The following is a 13,355-nucleotide window of genomic DNA, read 5'->3' on the forward strand; positions in this document are numbered from 1 at the left end:
CTTTCCTTTCATGAGAACACAGTCCTCTCTGAGGTTAGTGGCATGTGAAGGTTCTCCTACCAACCACTTAGCAAAGGTCACATGGGTTCTGTCAGACCACTCAAACAAATTCTGAGTCTTCTGGTCATTCAGACCTATCCATATTTCATCAGTGGGTGCTGTGGACCACGTAGAAACACATAAATGCATGAAACATCACTGGTACAGTGAAATCTGTGACAAAAGTACAAATGTATTGTTGTATATTGTGCTCTTATAAAATATAAGTGTCAAACTTCTTGGGGCATGTTGAATACTGAACAATGTGATCATAGCTCAAACCAGCACTTCCCAACCCTGACTTTATGCTCTGACCTTTTCTGATTGCTATTTTAACGGTGCAGCTATCTGGACTTGTCCGACTCTTCTTAGCAGAGGAATCTGACCTGCTCGTTCACTCTGTGACCAATATTTTTGCTGGTGTAGAATAATGTTATTTTATTTTGTATTCTGTGTATTGTTGATGTAAAACTTTAAACAGCTGCCAACAGGCTTGTGCTATGTGTTTGTGCACTGCTGCATATCCATGTGTGTATAACAAGCAGGTGTTTATGTCTGCCTAGGTTGCTTTCAGTCAGTGGCGCTCCTGTGTTTTCCATTGCCAAGATAGCAATATGCCAGAAATCTGCCTGAACACACTTCATTTCGAGACAACCATGCCCAGTGTACACATACATTCACAAGCACCATTGCTATTTAGACTGTTAGAAAATATTCAATATCAGTGCTTCATTGTGTGAATTGTGTATAAAATCAGGTAAATGTAACTCTATTTTTCTGATTTACGGTTTGTTTCAAATCAACACTGAAAATATGCTTAATTCCAAATTCCACAGAAATTTGTGTGTCTGAATCCCTATCTGGACGGGATTAGTTTCTCAGGGGGACGTCTGTGAAAAATATTTCTAACTTATAAAAGTTTTTTATTTGGCTTTTTTTAATTACATGACATTGTGTTTAGTAGCTCCTCTATTTCCACTCGCTGTTGTATTTAAGTGGATCTCGGTGGAAATGCGCCCAAAGTGTAATTACGGTGCGTGGCACTGGACAAATAGCTATTTTATTAAACATGAGGTGACGAAACCCAGAGATGTGAACCCGGGCAGGACTAAAATGACTAATTTAGCCTGTTATTTTTTCAGAGGACGTCATGAGCCCCATCCGGAGAGGAATAAAAACACAGAGAAAATTACCCCATACCCCAATAAAAGAGAAAATTACCCCAGGACCCCCTGAGAAACTATAATACCGTCTGGATAGGGCTTATAAAGGACTTATTTGTGTATATGTGTAAACTCTTACTGTAGCCACTCTGTGAGATGATAAAGCTGTGCTCCTCTATGTTGTGAATGCTGGCAAGTTCTGCTCCATCTTTATGACAGGCTGACAAAGCATCTCTCCACATCATCTTATTGCGGCGGATAGAGTAGCAGTGGCCTGAATACGGCACCCATGTGGTGGGGCAGAAACTGGGCTGATCATTAACTAACACACACACACACACAAGAAGACAGAGAGAAAGATTATAAATATGCGAGGTGTGCAATTTCTTTTTTTACAATTATAATAAAGAAATGTAAAATGTAGGATCTTTTTTTGCATTGCATGTATGTGCATTGCTTACCCCCAGAAGGCGTAATGGTAGATGTGGAGTTTCCCTTTCGGCAAATGTAGCCCAGTTTCTTATTGCAGGCCATGCTCTCCCATTTAGACGCCTTCCCAGCATTCAGTGCCACACAGTTCAGGCCAGGCTCCAGTGAAGGGTGGCCTATATGGTAGGACACATTATTTCAACAACTTCCTTGGAACACATAAGGAAATATAAGGAAATATAAGGAAATACTAATATAAGGAAATATAGTATGACGTCTAATATGTTAGTTTGTGTGTGTGGGTGGGTGGGTGTGGGTGTGTGCTCACCAGGAGCCCAGTTCAGATATCTGAACGGGTTTCCGTTGCTCCACTGCCAGCCACTTTCAAAGTCTAGACTATTCAGTCCAATCCACAAAGCAGAGCCAAGTATATTAGTCAAACCTGCAAAAAACAGCAATGTACATTAAACACAACAGCATATCAAAATCATTATTTTTATAACACTCTTTAAATTGCAATCTTATGGTGGGTTTTGTTTGAAACTGAATGTCAAAATTCCTAGTTCCTATAGGTCAGATTTCCTACTTGCAAACCGAGTCCAGAATCCAAGATGGCTGCCCTGCACATCAGCAGTAGTAAAAGCAATTCACTGTCATTTCTATCTATTTGTGTTTCATTAAATAAGTTGTACACATAATACTGTCCAACTCCTATCCATGGACATAATTCCCTGGTGTTTGGATGTGTAAAATACTGTATAATGCATTGTCAAAGAATATCTCTAACAGTGCTAATCTGGGATAATGCTAACAATGATAACTAACATCTGAACGTATAACTGGAGTGCAATCAACTTAGGCGTGGCGTAATTTCCAGATCCAATATCCAACATTTGTGGTAAATGGATTGTAGCATTATTTTTCCTTTATTAAAATGTAACAACTACTAGTCCAGGAACTACTATTACTACTTGTTCTAAAATTAAAGCAGTGGCACACAAACAGAACTTGAAGTTTAAAGAAACATTATATTTTTGTAGTAACTCATAACATTATTAGGATCATCATATATTGAGGAAACATGCTCAGTTTAAGCACTGGCAGCTCTTGACAGCAGAGCTTCAGCCAGTATATTCTTATTTGAATTATGTGGAATATCATGGTTATCTGAGTTAGATGCAACCTAGCCCTATTTCCAGATCCCAGGTTACCAGATATAGAGAACAGCATTCAAATATTATGCTACAGCTACTATGGGAACCTGGTTATTTTTTTGCTGAACAGGTTATCACTGAGCTTTAGTAAGGTTGCTAACCATAGCATGGAGTAATTTACCACCACCACTAGCATAGTAGAGGCATTTTGGACATTAAACGTATATATTCACTGATCAGATGCCGAATACAACTTAATGTCGCTTGCCACTGTGTGTCAATCTGGCAACCCACATGAGCTTCACGTCTGGGGAGTAGCGGGAGGAACAGAAACCTCTATTCAGTGTTAGGAAATTTGACTCATGTAGCCGTTTTACACACTCACTTACATTTACATACGGATTGTTCCTTTAAAGGGAAGTGGAGAATTTTGATGATATTTAATTTTTGCCATTTTTGCTTTAAATTTTGTAACAATTAGACAAATAGAAATGTTCCAAAATGTCATGGATTAAAATCTAAACATTTGCTCTGACATTTACTCTGACTTTGACTGAAAGAAAGTTTTATTTGCCATTTTGGAGATATGAGGTTTTAGCCGTAAAGCTAAAAATATGTTCCATAATTTGTTGGAATATAATTTTAGAGTTATATTAATGTATGCATTTGTGTCCTAACTGAATTTAGTGTGTGTGTGTATGTGCGTGCACTTATACCTGATATGTATGTTTGCTCATGTAGCTCCACAATACTGAGTAGATCGGCACCTTGCTGTTGGCAGCTCTTACGGGCCTGATGCCAGGTCAGTACTGACTGAGTGTTCCTCTGGTACACCACACCAGTTATTGGATCACTGTCCCAACCTGATGTTGCTGTTAAACACACATACACACACATGCAGACATATATATATATACACCAGTATAAATAAATATATACATATAAATGTACTACTTTAAATTGCATCCTGTGCCAAAGGAAGAATTTTACTCTCTGGAGCAGATAAGCATAGGCATAGACTAGAAACCTGTATTCTCTCCTGAATGAAGTGCTCCAGATGCTACATCCACTTTTTTTTTAGGATGAGTTGAGGATGAGATGAGCTGATAACGCTCTGATGGATGCAGAATGCAATGCAAATTAAAACTCAGCAATGCTCCTAAATCTAGTGAATCTAGTAGCCATCCCTGGACAGTATAGACAGATACTCCAACAAAAGAAGGAAACACAATTTGAATACCTTTGATGTTAGGTAGATTCTAGATTCAGCAACAGTATGTGCTGAAAGAATGAGGTCAGCTGACTACCTCAATATATTGAATATAGACCAGGTTATTCCATCCATGGATTTTTCATATTCCAAGATCACAATGTCAGGATTTATGGGGCTGGAATTGTGAAAGAGTGATTCAGGGAGCATGAGATCATCATTTTCACACATGGATTGTTCACCACAGAGTCCAGATCTTAACCTCATTGAGAATCTTTAGGATGTGCTGGAGAAGACTTTGTGCAGCGACCAGACTCTACCATCATCAATGCTGCAAGATCTTGGTGAAAACTGAATGCAACACTGGACACTGCAGAAGTTTATCGTGAATGTATGTGGCAATCAAAGTTAAGAGTGGTCCAATAAAATATAGGGTTTGTGACCTTTTTTTTGGTGGTGTCTTTTTTTTGGCCAGGTAGTGTAGATTGCATTTACTGAACAAAAAAAGTATTTCTAAATCAAAACAAAGTATTTCTAAATCACACAAAGCCAGCAAAAATCCATTTGCATACATCTGCAATACAACAGGAAAGTAGAGAGCACAGGAAACAACTTCACCGGAAGTGTGTGTATCAGCAGGTCAGCCCCCAGACCTGCTTTTGGGCCTGACCCTTGTTTTATGGCCCTAATACAGGACAGAGCAAAACAGGAAAAATCAGCTTTTTCAACTACCACAGCACTTTTGCCTTTGCCTCGCTGTCACTTAGTGTGTGGTCTCTGATGTCCAATCTCCTCTTGTAAAATTCCTATCATTCCAATCCGAAATGTAAAACTATAATACCTATAGCACTGTGCAGAACCAATAATACACATATCAAAAACTCCACAAAAACACAACCTACTACTGAGGTGTCATGCTCATGTCAAGCAAAAACCTTTTTATCTCCATATTTATCTTTTGTTTTGCTTATTGACATACCATACCAGTAAAAAGTTTGTACACAAATTTTCTCATTCAATGTGTTCTTTTTTATATTTTTAAATATGATATTGAAGACATTAAGGCTATACAGCGACACATATGGAATTATTTTGTAAACGAAAGTATTAAACAAACCAGATTATGTTTGCTACTTTAAATTCTTTGATGGCAGATTTGTACAATATTGGTATTTTAATCTCAGTGTCTTCATGAGGTAGAGTCACCTGGAATATTTTTTCAGCATCCTGAATGAGTTCCTGGAGGTGCTGAACAATAGTGGCTGCTCCAGCTCATCTCAAATCACCCATCTCAGTTGATCAGGTTTAGATCAGGGGATTGTGAAGGCCCAGAACTTTTTTGCTTACTACTTAATTCCATATGTGTCTCTTAAATGTGTTCATGTATTAACATAATTGGACAATGCATTCTAAATTATGATACATTATGGTAGAGTTAAGTGGACAGGGATTAGGACTAGTCATAGAATATATTTCAATTCCATTCAATTCAAAATCTTAATTTAAAATGTTGTGTAGTCCAACATCAGGCCCCCATAAACTCTACTCACAAAACTGCCCATACATGTATTCCAGTACAAACAGCATAATGGCAGATGTTTCAAAGCATTCCAAGAATTCCTAAAATGTGCCCTTATTTTATCAAACAAGTTAGGGTTGTCTTACATTGTGTGGGACAGAAGCCCCATTTCTTGCTCTTTTTGTAGTCCGTCTCTGTGGCGCACCAGGGCTGGCCGTCAGACCGACCTTCGAGGGTGCACTCAGCATACCACTTATCTCCAAACATGAAGGGAAACTGGCAGGGGCTGCCAAAAGCATTGCCACCGATGGTAAATATCTCTGCAAAAATATAAAAGGAAGAAAAAAGGTTGACAAAAAGGTAAGACACTGTAGTTAAGATAGACATACCATATATTAGCACCAAAGAATTGTGTTTTACATTGTGTATAAAACGGACAGAGATAAATACTGAGGAAAATCCTAATAGTCAGAAACATTTAAAAAATTGATATTGCTGATGTCCCGTAAAACATCAATTAAACAACAATTAATCATTACAATGTTTTTATGTCTCAATTCATTATTATTTACTTAATTCTTAAGCATTAACTTGTGTAATGTTTAATAATGTCTTAATTAAATAATTGAGGCATTATTTAACCATTAAGAATGTTTATTATTGTTGTAATTACTGTTAATTGTTAATTAAGTGTTACCAAACCTTGTATCTTTCAATGGAGGCCAATGTCTATTGGTCTATTCATCATGCAACTTTGACCGAATTGAAGATGTTTGCAGGTGTTTGTGTAACAGCAACAATATACTTCAAGTAATAAAAGTGAATGCCATTTATTTCTCTATCATCCCAAATTATTACTGGAGGCATGTCTACATTCAGCCATTCAGCATCACCAGCCTGGTACCTATTCTCAGCTTCTGCTGGTAGCTGGTTTCAGATGATTTAAACAGCTTGGTCCAGTTTGATCTTGTTGGTTATGGTAGTCACCCAGGTTGTTGATGCTGGTTAACAGGTTTGGTTTTGTTGGCCTTTTGAGTTGGCCAGCTTGGTCATGTTGGTTGTCTTGAACATCATCAATACCAGTCATTTCCCTGCTCATTGGACCTCCTTGGCCACTGATTGGTCCAAACTTGTATTACACAATTTTATTTCTTCAGAAGAAGCCAACTTATTTGAAGTGCATACACCGTAGCGACAGAATAATGAATAATAAGCCTTGGGAATCTCATGATACGTTGTCCACAATACTAATACTTTGCCGTGATAATTCACATCTTCTGTGTTACTGAAGAGGATAAAATAGTTTCAAATAACTGAATAAGACAACCAACACTGTTGATAACCACAAATGCACCCTATTCATTTGATGTAGCAGTAACTTTAGTAAGTTTTCAATAAAAACACCATATAACCCCATATAATGACCCCATATCGATAATGTTTCTCAAACTGGCACCAATGGTCACTGTCTTCCTGCACCATGCTTTAATGTTCTGTCGAGTTATGCTACCCATTGATACCTGCTTCATTATGGTACTGCGCATGCGCTTTCTTATGTTTTTATATATATTTTTTTAATAAATATGTTTTTGCGTTTTTTTGTGTGCAATAAACACTTGGACTTACTGTCATTGCACAAAAATGGAAATGGAAATTAATAATAATAAATACAATAATTATTATTTGAAAAAATAAATAAAATACAAAAGCAGTTTGTAATGACCTTTTATTGCCATTACCTTACCATGATACAGTGTTTTTTTGCTATCCAAATATAATAGCTACACAGGAAATTTGGCAGTGTTAAATCAACACTGTTAGTGTAAAATTAACACTTATTAGTGTTAAACTTTACACTCTCAGTGTTAATATAACACTAACAGTGTTGATTTAACACTGCCAAATTATCTATGTACATCTACTTGAAACATGCTCTAATATGGGGCTTGCTTCTTTTCTATTCTTACAGTTAAATATACACTAATAAGGTAGCACGATTTGACAAGGCAGCACAATTCGACAGAACACGTACTTAAATTTTAAACAGCTTTTGAAAATTAAGGTACTACAACTTGTTGGCTATTTTATGGATGTTATTGAAAAGTCACTGTTAGTTCTTTATGGAATCATGAATTAGGTCAAGAACTAATACAAAGGCCTATAAATAACAGGTCAGCCAGGTGTGGAAGCCATTTTCCAGTACGACAGAGATTATACCTTGGTATCCTCGAGAGCACAGATTGTCCTTGGTCCCGTACACCTGCCAGCGGCTCCAGCTCCCCGTCCCCGCGTACAGCAGGATGTTGGGCTCGTGGCGATTTCCATAGTTAAAATGCAAGTTCTGAGTCTTAAGCCCGAACAGGGTCTCGTTCTTGCACTCCCACGTCTGCATGGGGCTGAGCTCGTTACACGGCAGCAGCATAACCCTCACCCATTCTTTCAGGTCCTGAGCGCCCAGGCAGAGCTTGTGGGAGACGCTCAGGATCCGAGAAGAGGAGATCCAGCGGAACCGCTGAGCATCAGAGGACGGGTCACAGTCTGCAACCTGAGCGATGTTGGGGCTCACCACCTTCACACACTTGTTGTGAGACTCGTTGTAGATGAGGAAGGCACTGTTGTCTGTAGGAAGAGGATAAAGAGGTAAAAAAAGACAAAGAATAGGCCCCTTACAACCATGTTTTAATGTTTGTTTACGTTTTATACTGATTTAAAGGGCAACTACACTTCATGTTGTATTGTAGGTGGACCACCAGAGAAGGCCCAACATAATTAATTTTTTAATACATTAAACTTTAAATAAACATTAAATATTCGTTTCTGAGGAATCTATGGTTTGTTTTTCTATTCTATGGTTAGGGTCTTATACAGACTATTGCACAATTTGGCATCTCATCATTTTTAAAAAGGGTAAAAGGTTTGTAGTTCTTTTAATTATTAATCATATTTGTAAGCTTTCATACTACTCAAAAATCATATTTTCCAAGCCTAAACACGTTTTATTTTCTAAATATTGCAAGCTGCGCAACAGGGTGGACAATTTTAGCGAAAACTGTACTTTGATGGAAATGTGATCGACCATAAGTTGCAGACATTTTTTATTGTTTATTGTGATCTTGTTCTGTGTCAAAGATACATTTTGATTTTTTACAATTATTCTACAATTAATGACCTTGATCAAAACAGAGTGGTTAGCTTAAGTTTTACCTCAGCTTAGTATGGAGGCAATATAAAGAATAATACGTAAAAATAATATTATTCATTGCTGAACATGCAGAAAGTATCTTCTTGAAAATGAAACAGTATGATGACCAGAAGACTTGTAAAAAAAGAAAGGTACTTAAATGTGAAGATAAACATTCTTTTATTCTACTATTTTTAATAATGTTTCCATCTTGAGTTTTGAGAAATGCATTCTTACACAGAGTTTGTATGAAATTTTAAATACGCATTTAACTAGTGCGGACACAAAAGACACGTTATATTTTGAAACTGACTCAAAACTACAGTCATATTAACATTACTGCCAGGATGCTCTATGTACTGTGATAGTGTTAACTTAAAAGCTCTGGAAAAGTTTAAGTCATGTTTAAAAAGCATGATTTCAAATATACATTACTATGCTTTTTAAACATATTAACAGAAACCCAGCTACAGCTGTACATACCTAGCTGAACGGTGTAGTCCAAAGCCACGCTGAGGCACAGCAGCACAAGCAAAGGAAAGCTGAGCTTCTTCATATTGGCTCTTCAGCTCAGACTCCGAGAGGAATAATCCAGGGAGGAAGTGTGTCTTTATCTGTTATTGGCTTCTGCTCAGGCCCAAACAGTGTGGCACTAACACACACCTACCTCTCACTGGTTTAAAGTTGTAGAGTGTGCAGAGTGTGTTCTTTTTGTGGGTGGGCGTTAAATACAGGAACAATGTTCCATTTTATGTGTTTCCCCACTGAACTAAAAAAAAAATTCTGCAAAGTTTTTATCCTAAGTATATTTTACTTGTTACACACTTTAAAAACAGATTTGTTACCTTTTGAAAACTGTTTGACACTTCATTTATCATTGGCTGAGTAAATGAATGAATGTTTAAACAAATGAATGAAGAAATACCTGAATGAATGAATGAATGAATGAATTGGTGTCTGATTATTGTGTTTTTCTTAGCAAGGAGAGCCTATTAAAATAAATGAGATGTTGTCTTGCTTTAAAAACAGTAGTTTTATTTTATGTATATTTTATCTGTTTGGGACAAATAATTATATTCCAACTCCAGTGTCTAATTAAAAGTTCACTATTCTTTAAAAATGTGTAATTGTATCATTTTGTTGTTATACTCTCATTATTTTAGTGGCATTAAACTGTCTTGATAATAATATTGTCTATTACAATTAATTTTGGAAAACAATATCATCCAAACAAAAATAGTTCAATGACAGGCCTGGATAATTTTCCAATTATTGTAATACTTCACTTATAGCTGAATAGCTATTTATAGCTGTTTCTTTATATACCCTAAAAATGTTTAAAGAACTATTTATATCTGTTGGCAAAGTGAATCCATGTTTATGAAAAGTTTGAATGTTATGACACATGTGAGATTATTGACTGGTTGCAAAGTAGAAATCTGGGGTGCGTTTCCAAAAACATCCGTAACACTCCTTCGTTAACTCGTTTTTAAGATTAATCGTTAATTAAAAAGTGTTTTGCGTAACTAAAGTACTCGCACACAAATGAACAAGTAACCCGACCCAGACATTATTGTGAAAGTAGCTCTTTAAATGGATTCTAATTGCAGTTCAGCACCTTAAACACCAGAAAAAGGTAAAAAAATGGCATGATCAATCGTTTTTATTTCTGTCGTGGATGCTTTATTATATTATATTATATTATATTATATTAACATCACTTGTCTGTAGCTTGTAGTCTGATTGGGCACTTTAGAATTAATCAATCAATGCTGCAATGAATGCAATCAATGAATTCCTGCAGACAGTTGGTGATGGTCACTGCTACAGCAGTTTAATGTGTTTTTTTAAAGGTTGTAGCATTAATATTGATATTTTTGTTTATTTATTTAGTCATATGTGTGTTTACAAGTATTTTACAAGGCATAAATACATAGGCTGGGCAATGAAACTGAAACACCTGTCATTTTAGTGTGGGAGGTTCCATGGTTAAATTTGAGCAGCCTCGTGGCCAATGTTTATTAATTGCACATTGCACCAGTAAGAGCAGAGTGTGAAGGATCAATTAGCAGGGTAAGAGCACAGTTTTGCTCAAAATATTGCAATGCAAACAACTGGTGGCGTACCAGAGTTCAAAAGAGGACAAATTGTTTGTGCATGTCTTGCTGGTGCATCTGTGACCAAGACAGCAAGTCTTTGTGATGTATCAAGAGCCACGGTATCCAGGGTAATGTCAGCATACCACCAAGAAGGACGAACCACATCCAACAGGATTAACTGTGGAGGCAAAAGGAAGCTGTCTGAAAGGGACGTTCGGATGCTAACATGGATTGTATCCAAAAGACAAAAAAACACGGCTGCCCAAATCACGCAGAATTCAATGTGCACCTCAACTCTCCTGTTTACACCAGAACTGTCCGTCAGGACAATAAATTATTGTGGTCTAAAACCAGGAGTTTCAGTTTCATTGTCTAACCCCTGTACATCTATTCATTATTTATTTCAGTATTGTACAACAGTTATATATTTTTTCTTCATATGTCTACCTGCTGGACCAGCAGTGCAAAATGACAATATAGGACATTTAGTTACTGCTACCTAAGTCATTTGTTTTTGAAGAATCATGCTGCAAGTTACATTTTTATGATTCAAATGTGTAAATTATTGTACTATTTTTTTAACAGGTCAAACTATTTTAGTCCATTCTTGTTTGTTATAATGTTCACTTAACTCTTCCCTTAACTCTTAAGCATTCCCACAGATTCTTACTGAAGCAGAAGGTTCTGTATAATAGTATTTTTGGCTCATTTCTGTTGATCCCACATCTTTTAGGAAGTGAAAGAAACAAAAAAAAAAGAAAACTGCAGGCAAATGCAACTCAGACAGGGATTTCACTTTTTTTAAAAAAAAACAAGAAGCTATTCAATTCTAATTATTCTTCTGTTTGAAAAGTTACAACATTAGATAACAGTTTCATTATTCTGGACATGTCTAATCTTTTTTGTGTAGTACAAATGATTTAAAACTTTATTTTTAATATTTGTAAATATAAATGCATATATAAAAAAATCAGTGTTGTAAAGCATCAGTGTTTAGTTTAGGCTAAGTGCTACAAAAAGAACAGTTTTTGTAAAACAAATCAGTGTTGAAAAGCATCAGTGTTTAGTTTAGGCTAAGTGCTACAAAAAGAACAGAGGACAAACAGTGGTGACAAACAGCAATGATGATCTCTCTTTGAAGGTGAGAGACAGTGAGTGAGTGAGAGAGTAAGAGGAAAGTAAAAAAATGCTGATGAAGTGAAAGAGAAAGGCAATAGTAACCCTTGAGGACCTGCAGCTCAGCAAGAAGGAAATGTGTTCCAAGCTCTGGAGCACAAAGCAGGGAAATCCTGTTTCCTACACAGAGTAAGAAACGATGAGGTCTGCATGACATGAAAATTTCAACCAATTATTTTTTTAAAAAAGTTTATCAGTTAATACTTTTGAGATGTATTTAAAGTGGATAACATTCACAGAGCTGATGTTGTAGATACACTGACAAAATATAAAATACCATCAGTTTAGGCTGATGTTTGGCATGTTGCATTACACAAGATACACACTAATTCTGTGTGTAGCTGAATACAGTGGTATGAAAAACTTTGGGCACTCCTGACAATTCCAGTTAAATATATATCATGTAGCAAGTGAACACAGTGATATTTAAGAAGTGAAAAAAGTTTATAGGATTTACAGAAAGTAAGCAACGATTATATAAACAAAACTTCATTAAAGTAATGTTGAAAAGTGCCTGTAATGAAGGTCAATAATCTGGCATTGTACAAAATTTAACCCCACACCAAGACACAAGATCTCTAGAACATGGGACACATGACAACAAACCATTGATCTGCAGAATTTTTTCTGGGTGTAGCTATTTTTTTTGGATGATGAGTGTATTGGTGAATCACTCTTCTTAGTTCTTAGAAGGATGAGCACAACCAAAGACTGCTTAAAGAGGAAGCTATAAGAAAGGGGAACATAACCAAATATGGAGAGCAGGAATGAAAAAACCTATTCACAACTATTCAACTATTCAGGAAAACAACACTCTTTTAGTTTCCCATTTTTTATTTCTTCTTTCACAGAGAGAAAAATACATTCTAACTGTGTAGGTTGAACCACAACCAAATGAAACCAATTCGTAGGAGAGAAGTAAAAAAATAAATCACACTATTGTGTTTTTAAATTTGTAAAAATTAGACACAAGTAATTATGCACAGTTGAAAGATAAAGGGATTTAGAGGGGGGTTGTCAATCCTCTAATTATGTTCATTTCTTTTTTTTTTCTCTGAATATATAGTTCATTTATTCTGATTATCATGAGCTTCCATGACTAGTGCATACCATTTGTAAACTCTTAGTGTTCCTTGTCAAAAATGACTGACCACAAGAAATTAAGTCACAATTAGGTCACATTGGCTATAATAAAATGTATACTTAATATGAAATATAATTAACTTATGAAAGTCTCCTGCAGTTTCTTATGGTCAAGTGTGATTGTCAGATATGGAATTATTATAGATGTTCTCCCTATAATTATAAATGGAGTGCACAAAATTGGGCATACTTAACCAAGCACATGGGATCCTTGTAGGGTTGCAGCGCTATACTGTTATTAA

General features: G+C 36.1%; 1 protein-coding gene across 2 annotated transcripts in view; it reads right to left on the reverse strand.

Moving 5' to 3' along the window:
• mrc1a (mannose receptor, C type 1a) overlaps positions 1-9,372 on the reverse strand; it is a 39,115-nt gene extending 29,743 nt beyond the window's left edge. For both annotated transcript variants that reach the window (XM_022677637.2, XM_022677636.2), the window contains exons 1-8: positions 9,179-9,372; positions 7,732-8,133; positions 5,661-5,834; positions 3,502-3,657; positions 1,960-2,073; positions 1,664-1,807; positions 1,342-1,524; positions 1-158 (exon numbers count right to left, since the gene is read on the reverse strand). In XM_022677637.2, coding sequence (XP_022533358.2) covers positions 1-158; positions 1,342-1,524; positions 1,664-1,807; positions 1,960-2,073; positions 3,502-3,657; positions 5,661-5,834; positions 7,732-8,133; positions 9,179-9,251 — 1,404 coding nt within the window. In that variant the 5' untranslated portion in view covers positions 9,252-9,372. The remainder of the gene's footprint in view (positions 159-1,341; positions 1,525-1,663; positions 1,808-1,959; positions 2,074-3,501; positions 3,658-5,660; positions 5,835-7,731; positions 8,134-9,178) is intronic.
• Between the last annotated feature and the right edge of the window lie 3,983 nt (positions 9,373-13,355).

This window comes from Astyanax mexicanus, chromosome 8 (genome assembly GCF_023375975.1).
Source record: "Astyanax mexicanus isolate ESR-SI-001 chromosome 8, AstMex3_surface, whole genome shotgun sequence".
Classification (NCBI taxonomy): Eukaryota; Metazoa; Chordata; class Actinopteri; order Characiformes; family Acestrorhamphidae; genus Astyanax; species Astyanax mexicanus.